Below are 13,152 nucleotides of genomic sequence, written 5' to 3' on the forward strand. Positions count from 1 at the left end.
AGTCCTTTAACTATTAATTGTGTTAATTTAGTTATTCAATTTTGAAAATTAAGTCGATTTCATCCTTAAATCAACTTTTTTGTTTAAATTTTAATGAATTTAGTTAATTTATTAAATGAAGAAAAAAATTAAAAGGATTGCAAAATTTTTTAATTCAAATCAGTTTCTCAACCATTATCATTGATGGAATTGAGTTGATTTTGAAAATTGAGGGGCTCAATTGAAACAATTAATGGTTGAGAGATCAAATTTCCCTTCATCCAATAGTTGGAGGACCAAATTAATAATTTAACCTTTTTAATTTAGTTTAGCAGTCCAATTTTAAAAATTATTTTTTGGAGAAAATTTTCATACATGGTCCTAAAATTTGGATAAGCCTTTATTTTAGTCTCTAAAATTTTTAAAAAAATTCATTTTTAATCATATAAAAAAAAAAAAAAAAACCCCTAAACATACCAAGTTGGTCATTCTTACTTACATAACAAAATTTGACAGAGGCTCATAGTGCTCCATTTAAATACAAAATTACGGAAAGACTAACATGATAACTTTACAATTACTATAACACTATAAATTTCAAAAACTAAAATAAAACCTATCTCAAATTTTAGAACCAATTATAAATTTTCATCTTTATTTTTTAATTTATTGGAAATTACATTATTAGCTTCATTTTGAAGAGAAGGGTTTGAAATTGAAAGCCCCCATTGCTGATGAGAGGAATTCTATCCCTTTCGTAATAGGAACAAATCATGGGGATCGATTGCGGAGCATGATGAGGTTGAGACTTGAGAGCTCACATGGTTATTAAAAGCTAATACAACTTCACGCAATGGAATTAGGTGATAGGTTAGACTGTTCGACAAAATCACTCTCAATGGCCATTATAGTCCATTGCTAAAAACTTTGTCAAAACTTTCAATTATTAAGTTTACAGACACAGCCTCACTCACACTGCTCTTGATTGCACTTGGATAGCTTATTCTAGAGTTTTACCCCATGCTTGGCAATTAATTCACTAGCAAGAAAAAGAACAATCAATGAGATCTCAACTAAACAATTCCTACATTAAACTAGTTAGTAATAATTCAAAAGTAATCATTCAAAGTGAAAAGTGAATAAAACTTACACATGAGGAATGTGAAAACCAAGTGATAAGGAATGCATGACATTTTTTACTTTGAAGAAAAAGGCACACAATGCATGATAAATTAGAGTGATAAAATTCACACCAGATATGCGCCAATCATGCCACAGCTTGTTGTAATTTGCAGCAATATTCCATTCAAAATTTTTTTTAAAAGCAACAATATGACAAACAAACCTAATGGCAGGTCCATTTCATACATTTTCTTCTAGTGGCCTTGACTTATAACAATAATGAATGTGTTTCTTCTATAAACAAAAAAAAAAGAAGAAGTTCTTTTTCCATGCTTTCCAGCATATTCATTTAATAAAAATCATCTTTCACAAGTTTTAAATACAATTTATATATATATGAATTTTGTCTTGATGGTGCAACAATGACCTAAACAGAAGCCAACAAAAATTTGTCACATCATGATCCCCTTGAGAAGTGGTTGATTTACACCCAATCACTTTCATACAGACCTTCAAATTCTCCATATCTATAATATTTTTGCTCATATTGTCTCATGTATGCTACTGGTACTAATTACTAGTGAGTACGTATCATCCAAAAACAAATTTCAAAAGTACATTCCATTATGATTTAGGCTTAGCCCATTAAATCACCGCCCAACCTAGCTAGGTTATCATGTTTGCTTGGTTTATTAGGTTAATAATATTATATTATTATAAATCATGCTTTGATATGATAATATTATGAATTATACTTTGATTAAAATCTTGTCTTAGTCGTACAGATTTGATATCTTCCTTCCTCCAAAACTTGGTATTCTATCAACATCACCACTTGCAGACTCCAATACTTTTGTTCCACAACTGTAAATTTCCCGCCAGAAAAAAATAAAATAAAATAAAACACTTCTAGAACTACCGACTTAATTGGATATATCAATCGATCAATTTATTTTCTAATTTATGACATTTATCTTTATTTATATCACTATCGTTTATTCGGTTTTCGTAAGAGCTATTATGACATGGGAGTGAAATGGGTAAAATTATCGTAGACTTTAATAATTGTTGGGTTTACATGTGTGGGAGAAGTTTTATATTAAATAATAATGAAAAAAATATTTAGTTAATATAACATGGTTGAGAATATACACATTGGGTTTAAATATTTTGGGTTAAAGTATATCTTTATATGTTATATTAACTATTCAAAGAGTCTCCTTACGGTATTTATCTCTTCAACAATTATAAAGATATAGTCATTTAGAACTTTCTGTTGTAGGTGTTTATCCCCCCAACAGTAGTAAATATATAGTCATTCAGAGCTTTCTCTTATGTACGAAAATTGATAGGCCTCTAACTGATGTTCTTTCCTCACAACAATGCCTATTTTTTCAGAAATTTTATCACTCGCTACATATCTACCCCCATCCAAATATTAATTTTCTTCTCCAAAACACACAATTCAATCTCTTGAAAGACTGCTACATGATGTTGAAAGAATAGTCACAAAATTATCTTTCATGTGCCTGAACAAGCCTTCATGTGTCCTCACACAACAACTCTTTCATGTGCCCTTCATAAGGGTATGTGTGTGTCTCAAACTAACTGTCAATTAACCAGCCACTGATGACGCTATATCTATAGTTGATCTTATCATTCTCACAGTTGGTTCCACCATCATCCATGTATCAACGATGCTTTTGTTTGTCAATGCATTATTCTGGCTATACTACTACAGCCATTATTTTGACATGCATATATAACAATTATCTTTCCGGTAGGCATTCCAAATTAAAGTTTGAGGGTAGGCGTTTGAGATATAACAATTATTTGACATTAAGGTTTAGCATTCCAAATTCAAACTTCTACCTTTAGTTTGAGTGTAGGCGTTTGAGATTTAATGGCCTAACAGACTCAAAACTCACTGTAGGCCGACCTATGCACTTGTAGAGTAATTAAAGTAATTGTAATCTTAGTTGTAATACAAGTACTTTAACTTTAGGATTAGGTTAGCATTAGCCTAAGTTTAGCTACTTTGTTACACATAGCTTAATAATAAAGATGTAACTCTTAGAGTTTTGAATGTTAGATATAAGCCGTTAAGTTAAAATTATAATAATTTTTCTTATGCTTTTTATTTCTCTCTTTTCTCTTTCAAGCCAAATCTCAACATCATTTCAACTACACGTCATCAATTCTATTATCCATAGAGAATTTATCCTCTAATTTCTGATATTTATTTGATGTATGGCCATCGTTTAATCAAAAATAAATTTCTAGTAACCACAAGTGTCATTCCTCAAATTTTTGCTTTCCCTTCTTAAATCCTAAACTTACATTCAAAATCAAATATGATATTATGAAGCATGAACCTCCACCAGAGATTGCAATGCATCCTATTCGAAGAGGTTGCATTCGGCACAAAGGGGTTTACAAAAAATATTTTGAGCTTAAAAATAACATACAAATTTGATAATGACCAACTTTTAGTTTTATCAAAAAAAAAATTCCTTGTGGTCATATTTTTACGTTTATTTTCGAAATTTGACTATAAATTAAAATGAGGGTTCAAAGTTTTGAACACAGAACTCGTATTTTGTTATTGAAAAGTAAAAACGTATATTTTTGATTATTTAGTTATTGATTTAACTTCACTCTAAATGTACATAACATGATAGTAACATAACAAAAAAAATGTACATAACATAACATGATAGTAATCACGTAGTTTAAGTATACATCATTAACTATCTGTCTCTCTCTTTCTATATATATATATATATATATAACACAAAATTTTGCAGGTGGTCGATCTAATTTCTTTCTATTTCTTGCCTAAACGAAAGGATTCCTTCCAATTATGGCTAATGTTCCATTCGTAAAAATGGTGGGTCTGCAGCTAAATACAAGTGTGAGGCCTACTACATGACACGTGTAAATTTGCACAGCTCAGACTCTGTTGTATATCCTCCTCCACGTTAGTTGGTAGAGACACCGTCCTTCTTGTTGTTGGCCATACGAGTCTTGGCACGAAAAAGTTCATAAATAATTATGTAAAAAATAACTAGTGGGCAATGCATTATTGTTGTATAGAATTAATGCTTAATCAAAAGAAACTCCCATCAATCAATCCGAAATATTTGTGTTACCAAAAAAAAAAAAAATCAGAAATATTTGCATTTCCTACTGTTTTGAGAATGGTGTATCTTTTAGAAGCCTTCATAAACATTCATGAATATTGATACTTGCTACTTAGGAGATTATGTTCATATTGAAATTTATAATGCCGTTATATGTAATGAGCATATATGTGATAAGCATCTATATATAAATATATAGTGATAGAGCTTGAAAATCTTTTTAAGGGGTAAGCTAAATGAATTATTGTATTCTGGTATTCTTAATTCTTTCAATAAAAGATGTATATGATTTTATTTTTTGAAAAAAAAAAAATATATATATATATATATATTTTTTTTTTTTTGCTAAAGAGATAGATTTACTTATATATATATATATGTGTGTGTGTGTGTGTGTGTGTGTATTTAAGTGATTATATAAAATAAAAAGTTTTTTTTTTTTAGAATACTAAGTATTTTTAACACACACACACAGAGGGGAAAAGATTTTTTAACACACACTTAAAGTTGATTTTTATACTAAAATAAATAGATAAAATTTACATTAATTGATGTAAATGCTCTAATTTAAAAAATACTTTTATTATGCATCCTAAATTATGAAAAATCTTAATCCAGTTCTAACAAAATTGGTAAATGAAACCTCGTCACTACTATAGGATATACGAAGAAATATGTCATGATCCAAATAATGAATCGTTATTACAGGTAAACATCTAATCTTATACCAAAACATCTAATCGTAAACCAAAGCACACTGCACACTGTCCATTGATTAAGTAAGAATTTCACATCAGCTTATTAGCTTTAAAAAAATAAAAATAAAAATAAAATTCTAAAGTGTGCTAAGATGTACTTGTACTTAAAAAAAAATTAATTATTAAAAAACTATATATAAAATTAAAAAATTAAAAGCTGAGTCAAATGAACACTTAAGTGAGATGATTAATGGCAAAGACTAAAAGAGAACAAAGAGCAACAATTACAGTTTACAAAGGCAATAGCAAAACCTACGTTAACGTATGCCTCTCAAGTATTAGATTTTGAAACGAGTAACATGTATCATTTAATACTAATTTTTTTTTTTTTTAATCTCTATTTGATTTGAGACACCCTACGTAACAAGAAAACGAGGCACCAAATTAAAGCATTTATTCATTCATTCATTCTAGAAATGAAGATAAGTCTACCTCTCAAAAAAAAAAAAAAATGAAGATAAGTCTACCAAACACGTGTGAACCCTTCACAGTTCACACTCTTCCACCTCAATAAAGTGTAAACACAAACAAAACCAACCTGTATTTGTTTCCGTGTGAAAGAAGCAAAGAACTACAAAATGTCAAAAACCCCAAACTGAAAATTCAATTCAATAAAGAAAAAAAAACCTCCTCAGATATTAACGCCGACTATCGATCACACCCTCCCAAACTCTACACCCAGTCTCACCCGATTAAAACCTCCCTCTTCCACTCTCTCTCTCTCACACACACGCAAAATTGAAAAATTCTCTCAACCACTCACACCTATATATCGCAACCCAAATCCCCACACTTTTTGGCCATTTCAACCAACCCCTCCCTCTCTCTCATATCTGAAGCTAAAAAGGAACAAAATTTGCATTTGAGGCAAGTTGGGTTTGCTCCAAAATGCAAGAAAGTTCAGTGCTTTCCGTATCTCCATTATCTCCACCAAGCTTCAACAGCTACTCTTCGGAAAAGCTTTCAGATATCGCCGCCAGAGTCGTGGAGGAGCTTCGAAAAGAATCTGAATCCGACCCAGATTCTGATATCTTCAACTGGGCTCCGAAAACTACACAACCTCAACCTCAACAACAACAAGAAGAAGACAAAGCAAAAGACAACAACAGCGACAAAGAGAAGCGTGAGTACAAGGAAGAAGAAGAAGAAGAAAAAGAAGATGACGATGATGATTTCGAGTTTGCTTTTGTTTGTAGAGAGCTAGACACGACAACAATCTCTGCCGACGAGATCTTCTCCAACGGTCAGATAAGACCCACTTACCCAATCTTCGACCAAAGCTTGCTTCTATCTCTATACGATTCCCACATCGAAAAAACAAACACCACCACCACCGCCACCACCACTACGAGACCAACAGCTATCTCCACCACCAAAGCGCCGCCGTCGTCGTTTCGTCGTCCTCCTCTGAGAAAGCTCATGATCGAGGAGCAAGAACGAGATCGTGACACGTCGTGCTCTTCCTCCGAAGCCGATGACCTTGAAGGTGTCCCAGATGGGAGCTACTGCGTTTGGACCCCACACAGTTCTTCTTCATGCAAGAAGAGCCACTCAACTGGGTCGTCCTCGAAGAGATGGAGATTTCGGGACTTGCTTTACCGGAGCAACAGTGATGGTAAGGACACTTTCGTCTTTTTGACACCGAGCAAGAAGGCTGAGAAGATTCCTGTAAGAAACAACAGCACCAACAGCAACAGCAATAGCAATAGCAATAGCAACAAGAAGAAGACTACTGTAGTTAATAAGGTTGCAGAGGAGAATAAGAGGAAGTCATTCTTGCCTTACAGGAAGGACTTGGTGGGTTTTTTCACTAATGCCAATGGAGTCAGTAAGAGTCTGCAGCCATTCTAAACACAGAATTGAGAGGTGGGTTGGGTTGGTTTTTTGTCAATTTCTCTGAGTGTTTAGTGGAGTAATTTTTGTTAGCTAGCTAGGCCTTCCTAATGATTCATTAGGATTCTAATTTTCAATGGGTTTTTTTTTTTTTTTTTTTTGTGTGTGTGTGTAAATATTTGTTATGTTTCTTTTTAGACTTCAATCTTCCTATAGTGTTTATATGTCTTTTTTCTTTTAAAAGAAAAAATTGAAATGATAGTTTTGTTTTGCTTTGGTTTTTTATATCTAAGATTTCTCTATTAGAAATATGAGGAAGTGTGAGCAATTTAATTACAAGACTATTAGCAGAAGGATGATTGTGTTTTGTATGGTTTAATTAGGTTCATTTTCTTGAACTTCCGAAGCCTGAAGTGGCTCATATGTGTAGGAAATGGATTGCCATTGCGCCTATTGTGATGTTTAAAAAAAAAAAAAACTTTTGTTCTTGTGAAATTATTCTTTCATTTGAGTTTGATTCATTTCGTAATTTAAATTAATTTTAAATTAAAATGGTCTAGTTAACTAATGCTCTTTTAGAAAGTTTGTTAATAAATTATTTTAGGGAAATTTTAATTCCACTGTTATCGGAAATATAAAAATCCATTGGCTACTATTTTAGGAAAGTTTTAATACTACTATTATGAAAACTATAAAAAGCTGTTGATTACTTTTTATTTTTTCATAAAAAATTTCTATAAATATTTTCTAAATTAATGTTCTTAAGATATCTGATTTTTTCCTATTTAAAATAAGGGTCATGTTAACAAATGTTTTTAGGGTAATTATGAATAAATTATAATAAAAAAGTGTTGATACTATTTTATGAGAAATATAAAAAGTTATCAACAAAATTTATTATTTTATCATTTCCTTAATAAAATGTTTCTAAAAATAAGTCCTAAACTAATGCCGTAAAATGAACTATTTTTTAAAAATAAAAATAAAAATAAAAAGAAGATTTCAAACGAAAACGACAAGTTTAAACGAATATATGTGATCAGTCCTAAGGAATATCTTAAAGATCTATAACTAACCACAAAAAATATATTAGATCAAGATTTAGTTGTTGTGGTTGAGGATTATATTTCAAAAAATTAAAAACCAAGCCTACAAAACGGCCTGAACAGCTCAATTTTTGGAGTGGCTTGAAAACAATGGTTAACGTTAATTTGGGCGTATAAATGCGTGTTAAACTTAAAATAATTAAAAGTTAGTTTTGCTTTTATGTTTATGAGTAATCGTGTGGGTCTCACACGCCACAAGTGTGTACCCAAACTAGCCGTATAGGAATTCCCAAAGTTTTTAAAAAAGCGATTGAAAGTGAAAAATTTGAAAGTATTTCTATTTTAGAAGCATAAATGGGTGTCTCTAGCTTGTATTATCTCCCACAAAAGTGGAAATTTGACTTTTAAATTTTTTTTTTCTCACCTAGTTGTTTATGTATTTAGTTAGTATAAGATTTGGGTTTTTTTTTTTTTTTTTTTTTTTTTTGACATAGTAAAAGTGGATGACGTGATTTTCGTGGCTTAGTTATACATCTTGATTCTAGAAAGAGCTTGATAAAATTAATATTTATATATATCACTCACGGAGAGATTATTATATTTTTCTTTTGTAACATGATTATCTACAGAAGATTAAACTCCATGATGGAAAAAGAAATCAAAAAAGTAATCGAGTTTTGGTAGTAATATAAACATAGATCTCATCATTAATGCAAGCCGATTTAAAGCTCATAAGTTAAGGAAAATTATTAGGTACTCCTGGAGTACCATAAATGCGTACTCTCTTCTCTCACATGAATAATAGGTCCCACCATGAATTTAATTAGTGGGACCCACCATTTATGTGAGAGGAAGGAGTATGCATTTATGATACTCCAGGAATACACAATAATTTCTCATAAGTTAAAAATTAAAAAAATAATAATAATTATAAGGGAAGAATACTACTATTTGGCTAAGTATTAATTGTATTAGTAATATATTAAAAGGTGCATGCAACATTTTTATTTATAATGTTGAATAAGAGATTTGAGGTTCAATTTACGTCTACATAAAAAATCGATTGGTATTTTAGTTTGATGATAAATAGTTATCATCAGGAGCGGATTCTATAAATTGAAACTTTCTCCAAAAATAAAGGTTTAATAGTAGATTCTAATTAGTTCAACTAGTAAAGTTTCTTGTCATTGAATAAAAGATTAGGGTTTATCCACTTATACCAAAAATAATACTAGAGATACAAACTATTTTACAAAAAATTCTACAAACTGCTGATGTGGTGAGTAATTATTAGTAAATAAAAAAGTGATATTAATGATAGGCCTAAATAAAAACTAATAAGAGCTAGCCACATCAACATTTTGTAAAATTGTTGTAAAATAATTTATGTCTATAGCATTACTCAAACTAATTTGTGTATTGGTTTGATGATAAAGAACAACCATAAAAAACGGAGGTCATAAATGGAAACTATCTCTAAAAAAAAAGTTTAATAAAGAATGCATAAATAACTCCATATTTTCTCATTCATTATCATTTTTTTTGGGATAGAATTATCATATTATTTTATAATCTTTTAATATTAAAATTGTTTCTCATTTAACAACATTATCACATGGCGATTTTTACATGGATATTGTCCCACGTGATGTTTTTTGTTGATTTTTTCTTACGGCAATTCAGGTATATACGCCGTATGCATTTTGGTTTTGGTCAATATAATAATTTTCTTGTTGATCCCAATATTTCTTAATCATAAAATATAAACCCAATAGGCTGCGTTTGAAGCAAGTGGAAAATAAAATTATAACGTAAAGAATTGGCTATCGAAAAAAAAAATTATACTAAAAATCTCAATAAATTTTCATAAGTTATAAAGTAGATATCAACTATAATAAAATAAAATAAAAAGTATGTTGTAAAATAAACTATCTTGAATTGCACTTGTTAGATGTTACGTTAACATTATTTTATATCCAAAAGCTTAGACACTATGATATGTCGCTATAGTGTTGTACAAAAGAAAGCCACTGTTTAAGCCATTATAGCATTAAAGTTTTTAAAAATCAAAAAAAAAAAAAAAAAAAAATCAAAGTCCTAGCGCGTGTTTATAAGGTATATCCTTTTTGGTTAAACAAATATTAGAGACCAATGAGAATGCAAAAATAATCAAAGAGTTGGTCATATCCATGTATATATTTTATTCCAAACCAATTTTGTATATGGTGGAGTTGTGGTCCAGTGTTCAAACAAAAGTAGATAACTGAACTTTTTAGATATATTTTGTGTCGGTAGTATTGCATCCAGTACATTGAAGCATTGGATTTAGATATGGATTGAGTTATTTTGTATAATTATTTATATATAAATAAATAATTCCATGGTAGATCTTTAGAATTCAATTGTTTGATGCTGCCAATATAAAAAATTATAGTCATTCTAACATATATTAATTTCACTAAAACATTAGGCTGAATTTGATCTCAAAAAATAAAATTAAAAACAAGATTAAAGATGATCACATATAGATAACTTTTTAATCTTGAGCTTTTTACATTTTTTTATTTATTTTATATAATCATCTTATTTCTTCTATAGTCTGACTAAACAGAAAATAAAATAAAATAAAATAAAATAAAATCTTGATACAAAACTTTGCTCCCTAATTATTGGACTGTTAGCGTGCGTTTGCATACAAATAAATGTTCGTGTTTGCATTTTTGGTTGGGTTCCATGGCATTGTTCATAACCCAACCAAAAACTTAGCAAAAACGTAGATAATTGGCACTGTTCACAATCCACGTATAGATAACTTTTTAATCGGGAGCTTTTTACATTTTTTTTATTTTATATAATCATCTTATTTCTTCTATAGTCTGACTAAACAGAAAAAAATAATAATAATAATAATCTTGATACAAAACTTTGCTCCCCAATTATTAGACTATTAGCGTGCGTTTGAATACAAATAAATGTTCGCGTTTGCATTTTTGGTTGGGTTTCATGACATTATTCATAACCCAGCCAAAAACTTAGCAAAAACGTAGATAAATGGCACTAATCACAATCCACGGCAATATTCATCATTAAAAAATATTTTGTTATAGTGTTTTCAGCAATAAATTTTCTGTTTTCTATAAAATAAGTGGTATCCAAACAGACCCTTACTAAAACTTAAAAAAATCTATTTTATTTTCATAAATTTTTTCCTGCAATCCATAGTTTTGATACTTATTTCAATAGTTATTACACTCAAAGAATAATTGAAGAAAAAGAATTATGAAAGAGGAAGTTTATGAAAATGATATTACTGATTAAAGTGAAAAATCAATCTTTTTATCTTTTTGTAGTTTTATAACTAAATAATTTTTCTTATTCTCAAAAGGGAAATTGTCTGAAGATCAATTAAAGCCGCTTTAGTAGGAAGATAGTTCCACAGGTAAAGCTCGAAGTAGTGTGTATCATGTGTTGTGTGACCCATTTGGTGCATTTTTTCTCAGTCTTGGTCTCTCTCTTTGTCAGTTTTCTCGTCTAATCCCACTGCAAAAGGCATAGACCAAAACCTTGGAAAATGTGTAAAGTTGACGGGCACAATACACATTCGAGATTTTTGAAGTGGGAATTGTGGAAAACTGAGCTGAGAGTGAGGAGAAACTGAGAAGCTTGAGAATTTTCGTCAAAGCAGACAGATTTTTAGCCCTTTATTCTGTTCCATTTTCTTTTTTTGACGAATATCTTTTAAAAGATTGGATAATTATTGGAACTATTTTTTTAATTTATGAAAAGATAGAATAATTGGAACTATTAAAAAGACCATGATAGTACATATGATTCTACTGCTCGGAATATAGACAAATCATCTCAGATAAAGGGTCTAGTACTTGGGATTCTATTATTCATGAACCAAGAATAAAACATAAGGACCCTGGACCGTACATATATCGGTGTATGGTTCTTGGGGTAGAAGAATTATTCTCATCCATAATCCAAATCAAACATTTGGGTCTCACTAGTGTGCAAGTCTCACCAATTGTATGACATCTAATCTAGATAAACGAAATGTTTTTTTCTTAGACAGTGACTTTCGTGATTTGGTACGACTTTCAATGAGGAGATATTTAATGGAGCGATTTTATATACTTCTCTCATAATATATAAGATTCATAAAGGTAAGATAGTTGTTTTATGAAGTTGGTCTATAAATATAATTTCCCACTTTCAATTTTTTTTTTTTTAATTATCTTCCTTGAGACAATTTTGCAATCATGGTAAATACAAGAACTAGTCTTATGAAGTGAAAAGTAAAGGGAAAAATAATGATGGATTTATATTGAACTTGTGCTATTACCGATCACTAAACTTCTTGAGGTGCACTGCTAAACTCCAAAATAAAGATTTAGCGACAGCATTATGTGGTAAGTTAAAATTTGACTAAAAAGAAGTGAGAGAAAAGGATTTGAATCCAAACTTTCCACTCAGAGAGATCAAACCATGACAAAAATCTATAGTAGTACTCTTCACTACTTACTAATTTGAAAATGGAATCACAATTGAACCAAGTTCAATGTTGTAGTATTATCAAGCGTAGGTGAGTCATGCCAAAGTTACCATTAGGGAGAGGATAAAAAGCCTACCAAAAAAACTAAAGGAGGGGTTAAAATATGGGGGGAATATATACAATATGTTAATGGAAAATGCTTTTGATATTCCTTTATGATTAAAAGAGAAAAAAGAAAAAGAAAGAACAAAGGTAATACAAAAGGAACAGAAAATAAACAAAAAGATGATTTGTAAATGATTGAAATGAATTACTTTATTCAAGCTTCTTCTACACTTGAATAAAAGAAAGAACAAAGAAGTTGGCAAGAAGGTATCTGGGTCTTGCTGTAGAGTATTCTATTTTCACTATTTTTGTCATCTTATCTTTTATTACTTCTTTTGGGGCATACAATGCCAAAGCCTTTGGCCTGTAGCTCTCATAAGAGTACCCACATCTCTTGGATACCCAACAAAATCAGCACATATAGAAGAGTCACAGATCTAGCTTCCATGAGTTCCACATCAACACCCCACTTTGCTAAGCCTCTTTTTCTATTTTCCAATCAATATGCTACGTACCTTTTATTTTCGTGGATCAAGCTAATTTAACTAATAACCCATCAGCATCAACTTTAAAATTCTTTCAAAATTTTGTATTTATCATTTTTGTCTTTGAAATCTACATCTCTTGTCATTACATAGTTCTATGTCATAGTGTTATTACACTATTAC

General features: G+C 30.2%; 1 protein-coding gene across 1 annotated transcript; it reads left to right on the forward strand.

Annotated features, from left to right (window-relative positions):
• The first annotated feature begins 5,621 nt into the window (after positions 1 to 5,621).
• On the forward strand, positions 5,622 to 6,999 carry LOC115963988 (putative uncharacterized protein DDB_G0272516). Its single transcript, XM_031083266.1, has one exon. It carries the CDS (start codon positions 5,891 to 5,893, stop codon positions 6,851 to 6,853), a length of 963 nt encoding a protein of 320 aa, XP_030939126.1. The 5' UTR covers positions 5,622 to 5,890; the 3' UTR covers positions 6,854 to 6,999.
• The last annotated feature ends 6,153 nt before the right edge of the window (positions 7,000 to 13,152 follow it).

Source organism: Quercus lobata, chromosome 10, assembly GCF_001633185.2.
Source record: "Quercus lobata isolate SW786 chromosome 10, ValleyOak3.0 Primary Assembly, whole genome shotgun sequence".
Taxonomy (NCBI): Eukaryota; Viridiplantae; Streptophyta; class Magnoliopsida; order Fagales; family Fagaceae; genus Quercus; species Quercus lobata.

Excerpts from the sequence above, each read along its gene's own strand:
- LOC115963988 (XM_031083266.1), top strand. The coding sequence starts at position 5,891 with ATGCAAGAAAGTTCAGTGCTTTCCGTATCTCCATTATCTCCACCAAGC.